This window comes from Cucurbita pepo, chromosome LG18 (genome assembly GCF_002806865.2).
Source record: "Cucurbita pepo subsp. pepo cultivar mu-cu-16 chromosome LG18, ASM280686v2, whole genome shotgun sequence".
NCBI classification, from domain to species: Eukaryota; Viridiplantae; Streptophyta; class Magnoliopsida; order Cucurbitales; family Cucurbitaceae; genus Cucurbita; species Cucurbita pepo.
Window position 1 is genome coordinate 8,071,128 of NC_036655.1, and position 7,608 is coordinate 8,078,735.

General features: G+C 37.9%; 2 protein-coding genes across 2 annotated transcripts; one reads left to right on the forward strand and one right to left on the reverse strand.

Moving 5' to 3' along the window:
• Positions 1-1,002: 1,002 nt before the first annotated feature.
• LOC111780337 (probable calcium-binding protein CML31) lies at positions 1,003-1,670 on the forward strand. The gene has a single exon (XM_023660710.1). It carries the CDS (start codon positions 1,122-1,124, stop codon positions 1,545-1,547), a length of 426 nt encoding a protein of 141 aa, XP_023516478.1. The 5' UTR covers positions 1,003-1,121; the 3' UTR covers positions 1,548-1,670.
• Positions 1,671-2,150: 480 nt separating this feature from the next.
• Positions 2,151-7,406, reverse strand: LOC111780339 (U3 small nucleolar ribonucleoprotein protein MPP10). Its single transcript, XM_023660713.1, has 15 exons — positions 6,960-7,406; positions 6,527-6,577; positions 5,642-6,370; positions 5,418-5,479; positions 4,578-4,710; positions 4,365-4,475; positions 4,142-4,279; positions 3,824-3,892; positions 3,670-3,711; positions 3,470-3,538; positions 3,227-3,298; positions 3,081-3,134; positions 2,852-2,993; positions 2,690-2,755; positions 2,151-2,604 (listed from the first exon to the last, which is right to left on the reverse strand). Exons 3-15 carry the CDS (start codon positions 6,362-6,364, stop codon positions 2,597-2,599), a joined length of 1,689 nt encoding a protein of 562 aa, XP_023516481.1. The 5' UTR covers positions 6,365-6,370; positions 6,527-6,577; positions 6,960-7,406; the 3' UTR covers positions 2,151-2,596.
• Positions 7,407-7,608: the final 202 nt, after the last annotated feature.

Consider the following 7,608-nt stretch of genomic DNA (forward strand, 5'->3'; position numbering starts at 1 on the left):
GAACTCCAAAAGAAAAATGAAGAAATTTTTAACCACATAATTATTCTTGAGGATTGAAACGATAATCTGTGCTATGCTCAATATCCAATATCTCAAATGTAGTTGGACTATTTTCAACAAACTAAGCCCAATACTTTACCTCGCCTTAACTGGGCCGTTGTTGGGCCTGGCCCTTCCAACAAACGTTATCTATGACGTCGGACAAGCCGACACGTGGTTTGCGTGTATTCAGATTCCAAGATTCAATCGAATTTGACTGAAAGGAACAAGAGTGTGATGCATGGCATGACCTTCAAATATTTTATCTATCAAAACCATTTTTGGAAGCGGTTAAAGTTACAGATTTAATTAATTATTAATTAATGGAATTGATTTAACACTTCAAAAATCTTAAAGACTGAATTCAAATTAATCCAAATTAGAGTGACCAAATTGGTTGTTTGACAATTAATTTTTTAAAAAATATTGTATTGGCGAAGAAACAATATTTTGACCACATTGGAAATATTATACAATGACTTTTTTCAAGAAGGAGTTGACGGAATAAAAAATTCCAATTCTCATTTCCCACTAAATGGTTCAAAATAAGTCTAGAAATTTAATGTTATTTCCTTTAAAAAGCCAACGCAGAACGACTTTGATTAGAACAATTAAAAATGAGTATTCTATTTTAAAAAAAATAATAAGGATAATGGCTACGTCAAAATCGAGTCGGCCAAAATAATTTCGTTGTATTTTTCAAATAAGAAAAATAATATTATATATATTTCGAATCATCTGGACAAGTCGCGGAGGAGGATAAGCCTGATCCAGAACAAATCGAAACGCGGTTTGCGCCGTCGTTTTAATGAATTATTAATATTAAGCGTTGTGTACGTGGCAGTTGACCGTTATTTAATGAATAATTCACGCAATAGATATTTGCACATCACTTTTTACGCATTTTAATTTTGACCCCAAAAACAAATAAACAAACAAACACGTTTTGTTTTTTACTTCCCCTTTCCTTCGTCGCTGCTTCGAAGATTTTGCCGAAGCCTATAAATATATGTCATCCATGCCTGAATTGACCAACCATCCAAACTCGAGAAAATCCGAAAGTTTTCCAATCTCGAATCGAAATGGAAATCAACAATTCGGCACAGTACGGTCGTGTGTTGAGTTACTTCGACGAAGATGGAGACGGCAAGATCTCGCCGTCGGAGCTGAGGAATCGGGTCGGATTGATGGGCGGAGAGCTGCTGCTGGGGGAGGCGGAGATGGCGGTGCAGTCGCTCGACTCGGACGGCGATGGGTTGCTGTGCGCGGGCGATTTCGAACGGCTTCTGGACGTGGGGGAGGAGGAGAAATTGAATGATTTGAAAGAGGCGTTTGGTCTGTACGATTGCGAAGGTTGCGGGTTCATAACTCCGAAGAGCTTGAAGAGAATGCTGAGAAAATTGGGGGAATCGAAGTCCACAGCAGAGTGCAAGTTGATGATCGGTCAGTTTGATTTGAATGGGGATGGTTTGATTAGCTTTGAGGAGTTTCAGATAATGATGGCGTAACGGTGTATATATAAACACAATTCTTTGTTCATTGTTTGTATTATAATTTCATTCTTCAATTGGTTTGATTTGTTGAGATATTGTTATCATTATTATATATAAATGAATAACCGAATTGTATATGAATAATGGGGAGAAAGACGCCGCCAATACTTACTGGGATGGGGTTTTGACTCCATCACTGCCTTCTCTCCAAACTTCCTTCATTTATTATTTCCCAACTAACAAAAAAATACAGACTTTCCTACGTTCTTGACTTTTTTTTTATTCATTCTTTTATAAAGGTTTCACAACTACAAAATAATAATAATAAAATAAATAAATAAATAATAGTTTTCGATTTTCATCAATTGGTTCGTGTGGTCATTGGTTGATTTTGGTTAATCTAGTCTTCTTAAAGAAGTTAAATGTTCTTGCGTGTAAAATCGTTCGATTTAGAAATTTTTGCAAATTACCCAGATTGCAACATTACATGAGTCTTGGATAATTCGATGACATGAAGGCATTCTTTTGTGCATTAAATTTTGATCCAAGCCCACCATAGTCTCATGGTTATAAAACACTTGTAAGAAATGTTTCGTTCTCGTCTCCATCCCAGAGATCTTATGTCATAAACTGACCTCCAAACAATTTCATATAATAGAGAGAGAGAGGTTACAAAGTAGAGTACACAAAAAGGGGCATATCATTGTATTGTCATTTTCCTAGAAAAGTTTAAATTTCTTTCAAGTTTCCTTTGTAAAAAACTCAATCAAGTAAGTAACTTGGGGCTATAGCAACTCTTATGATGGAAAGGGCTGTGTATAAAAATCGCCTATCACTGAGGATCGCCTTCTTTCAACCTCTACCAATATAATACTTTCCTTGGAAGCCACAAGTGAGAAAACAAATAAGGAACAACTCCCCATCCTTCAGCTAATTGATCCTCAGCTGCTCAAAATTAAGTAGACAGACAATTCCATTCCCTTCCGGTTTTTCCTTCTCAGGATGATCATGAAGCGTGTCAATGGAAAAGACTTTTAAGAACCACTCAATAACTAATACAGTCTTCATTGGCCTAAAAATTTGAGCATAGTTGCAGTTAGGGCGTCAGTCAATAGTGGAAAATAAATACAAGACATTGAAATGCTAAACATCATTACCTTCATTGGGCTTTGGAACTGTAGTATTGCTTGCTGCCTTCTTCGCGTCTCTTTTGGCCACCATAGCTGTAAGACTCGCAGATTATTATTAGAAACATGGGGAAAACTCCTCTGTAGGCAACACGATTCAAGAGCCCTACTACCTATTCTTATCACATTTACCTTTATATTTCCTTTTCTTGCTGGCTCTCCTCCTCTTCCTGTCGGATTGTGTAAGTTCAGCTGCTTCTTTGATGTCACCTTTGCCTGAAAAAACTTCCTCAGGAGCAAGCATCGCCGCATCCGAGACAGCAACGGGAGCAACCTAACCACATAACAGAATTTAACTTTAGCTCATGCACTCAAATACACAAACACGTACAAAGGGGATATGAGATAGAAGAGCAGTTACCTCTTCCATTGCAAGAGCAGGGACATTCACAGATATAGACATATCCTCGATAACCTTTACAAGTAAAGAATTGACATGTAGATGAGCAAAGGGGTAGATATATGGTCAATACAGTCCAAAATTCAAAGAATTCATGAGAAACATACAGGTTTCGGTGCGTAGTGGTAATGGGAAAGAGCATCCAACTTGGAGCAAAGTTTCTTGAAAAGTAGGCTCGCCTGATTTGAGGTGAAGGTAAGGAAATCAATAAAAGAAATTATGGAGGAAGTAGGAAAGGTTATAAATGTTTCAAACTATCCAAATTTAATATAGTTTGATCAGAGTATCATACTAGAAATACCAATAGAATTGTTAAATTATAACTCTTCGTGTCTCTTCATGAACTGTACCTCATTCTTTGCTTCATCCGTGAATGTCGATGGGGCAGTAGCCAAATTAGTCTTTTCAACATACTCTTCCTGCAAAAAAAATTGGAAGAATGGCCCCTCAAATCGAAACATATTAAACGAGAGACATCCGGTAGGAAGAGACGGGCATGGCAGCAAGGGAGTGCGCTTAATGATGCATCATTTTTAGAAGAAACACAAACCTCATATAGTTCACCAAGACCTTTCTTGCTTTTATTCTCATCCTGTTTAGAGAAAAGAAAATGTTACTACTTGAGCAAGAAAAACACTACAAGCGAATATACATATATAAATGTGAAAGGCACATACAAAAGACTTCCATAAAAGAATACTGACCAAGTCTTTGATTTCTCTGGGTGCTTTAGTAGGTCGCTTAGGTGCTTTCTGAACTTCGTCAAAACGCCCCTGAAAGTAAAGCATAAGACAATGCTGGTCAAATATTCTCAGCAGATGAGTACGGCCACTGTAAATCGAGCTCTTCCACGTCTTGTTCTGTTGGCTCAACATGTATCCATTTTTCTTCATATCAATATGAATCGTTTCTTTTTTAAAAGAATATGGTTTGATTGGGCTATTGCCACTTAGTCAGACACCCTTTCTTTATAAGTGATGAGAATTACAAGAATTGAAGTTTCCTTGGATAGAAAAAGTTACCTCGAGGATCCTTTTCTTGATCATCTCTTCCAACGTTGCTGTAACTTCTTCTGTGATTACTGGTGGTGGTCTCACATTGTGCTCAAAATCTAGATCAACTTCCAGAGCACTATTCTTAGGTCTTTTTGCAGCGGTTACCTATTATTGAAATTGTAGCTTGAAGTGGCTCAAAATAATCGTTATCTTGTATAAAGTAAGAAAACAAATAAAAGGATGACTTTACCTCTCCTTGCATGGTCCACGTTTTTGGCTCCAAGTTTGCTTTCTCCATCATCTCTATTTCAGATTGAAGCTTCTTAAGTTGTTTTTGATGAGTTGAAAGATTTTCAGACTTCTGTATATGCAACTCAAAATTGGAAACTAGAATGAGTATTCACATGAAGAAGAGCGCCTATCAATTTAATATGCAGCTGAAGTCGTGGGGGAAGATATGTACCCGTTCTGCATGTGCTTCATCATCATCTTCCTCTTCATCACCTGAATCTGAGAATTCAGACTCTGATCCGTTCGTCAATTTAGACTTTGTTCTCCCATGATTCTTCTTTTTAGCACCAAAAAAGTCTTCGTATCTGCAAACAAAATAGATTCGCATCTATTGGAAGCTAATATTTTAAAGTAAAAATAGATCATCCTTTAGCTTATTGAAACTATTAAAAAATCACAATTATCATGAAAAACTTGAAGATCGTGATCAGTTTCTGAGGATTTTCTCAGTTAACAAGTCCATTGAAAAAAAAAATGTAGTGAAAACTCAATATGCTGAGTTTTTTAATGTAGGCAAATAAAGAGATGTTGAAAGACCATTTAATTACACCGGCAAGGAGATCATGAGGTATCAAACATTAACGATAACGACATTGATGCAAGGAAAAGATTTTTACAGTAGTGTAGTGTAGAGATGTTGGTCAGTCTGCTACAAAAGGAAAACTAAACGACAAAAATGTGTAATCTGAAAAATGAAAGGATCCTATTGGCAGACAATAATGTAACTAAGAAATCTCATCAACCGGCTCCTTCCAGACAGCCTAAGATTTTTTTTTCCATAACCATATAGACGAGATGTTCTAAAATCAGTTACTAATTACTGTCGCTTTAAGTACAAATGCACACAAACTTCAACTAATATCAGAGTCATCCATCGCATTTGATAGTAACCGTAAGTCCAACTAGACTCGTAGCATGAGTGTGAAACTATGCAAAACGAAATCAAGTACTTTCGTCACTTTAAGGAGTTCGTCATTTACAAGCATATAGAAGAACAAATGAGCCCTCATACCTTGCCTTTTCCAGTTTGCTAGAATCTTCATCCTCCTCACCATGAAGGTCGAATTCCCCAAGCTACAAGGGAAGAAAATAGCCAACTTTAAATTTGACCAAAACAAGCATCTTAAATTAACAAATTCTGCAGCAAGTAATAATATCATAAGCAATAAACCCTCATTAATAGCAAAACAAACAAATTCTGGAGAGGATCAGTTTGTTTAAGTAATGTGCCTTCACCTCATCATCTTCATCATCTTCATCTTCATCATCTTCATCGTCCTCGGATTCTTCTTCTGTCTTCCTTTGTTTCTTTCCCTTCTTACCATCTGTCTTCTTCTGTAAGCCATATTCTCTTCCCTCATCCTCCTCCATAAACTCCTCTAGCTCTTTTAATTTCAAGAATCCATCCTCAATCCCACCACTACCATCTTCTCCCTCAACTTCATCGTCACTCACTTCCTTCTCTCCATCCTCAGTGTCTCCATCTTCTTCATCGTCACTGTCCTCTTCTTCATCCTCATCCTCCTCATCTTCGTCTTCTTCATCATCTAACTCCTTTATATCCTCTTCAAATTCATCGCTGCCTTCCCCCGACCCTATAGCCATCTCTTGAGTAACATTCTTCTTATCTTCCAACGACACCTTCAGATTCGAAATTAGTTCAGGATTCTTCTCAAACCGCTTCAAATCCCGGCGAATACTTGCCAAAAGAGGTTGGGATTGGAGGTCAATTTGTTGCCATATCTGCTCGGCATCGAATCCATCAACCAGGAGATGATCAAATGGAGATTTAGGACTGAAAGGTTTCAGCATAGCAAATAAGTTCTGTGAGGCAAGGCGGGCAACTTTAGACAGGGAAGGGCTTGGAGCAAGCCAGAGAGGTGGGTCTGTTGATTTGAGATAATGAAGTGGATCAAGACCAGCTTCAGTGGTAGGAAGGACCACTTTCTCCGCCTCCATTGAGCTCTGTTTAACACAAAAGAATGATCCCTCATTCAACAATGTCTCAAGATAATATGAAATAATTCAATTATCAAATATAAATAAGTTTCAGACTACTTTTCACTTCTTGAAACTAAAGATATAAACAATAAGAACTGATAAGATTATAAGAAGCCATACATGAACGTGAAAACGGTGATCAGATCAGATCAGATCCCCTGGCCTTGCAAACTGGTACATATCACAAAACACATCAACGGAGATACAACTTGATTATAAATAACAAAACAAAATATGAGAAAAAGATTCTTGAGATTTATTTCAAATAGTGCCGTTTCCATTATGGAGACAGATGACCTACCCCTGTTTGGAATCCCTGAGTTTGGAAGGCTTTCCAGCAAAAAAAGAATTAAAAAAAAAAAGAGCAAGGAATTTGAAATCCGTTTACAATTCTGCAATTTCACTCCGTCCAGGGGAAAAAAGTGTTCGTGAATTGAATTATGGCAGATAATTTCAGTACAGCGAAACCAATGTACTATACTGAGTAAACCTAAAGTTGATTGGGCATGGGTTACAGCCAAACCTCGTCGAAAGGAAGCAAAACTCGTTGTACCTGTTGAAAACGCGTGAGTCACGTCGGGGCCGCCGGAAAACGTCACAAACACTGTGAAAATTCCCTACAATCAAGCTGTCGTGCTTGGGAGGCCGTTGGGTGCAGGGGGTCGCGGCGGGAAAAGACTGCGCCGCTGATTTCGCCGGAAAAAAGAAAGGGAATCGTCAGCGTTCAGGTTGCGCTTGCGTCGTGAGTCCGCAGTGCAGGAGATAAATCGTGGAGTCGAGGAAAGCAGCCTGAAAAGCTGCTACAACACACTGGAAGCTCCGTTCGCGTGGGTCTCTGTCGGCCGGAGGGTGGCTGTCGCGCGGTGGTGAGGGAAAATCGCCCGAGTGTCCGGGCTGCGGCTGAGAAAACAAGAGGAGAAAGGGCAGCGCGGCTAGTAGAACTCACGAGGGGGGTTTTCCCGCTGTTTACCGAGAGAGAAATAGAGTGTGGCCAGAGGTTTAGGGTTTTTAATTTTCTTTTTCTCCTTTACTTTATTAATTCAAAAAAAAAAAAAACTAAATTAATAAAAACAACATCAACTTTCCTTATTCTTTAAAAAATACTCAAAATATTCAATAATTGTCTATAAATTATCCAATAAAATTTAAAGTGCCATAAAAAAAAAAAAAAAAAAAAAAAAAAAAAAAAAAAAAAAAAAAAA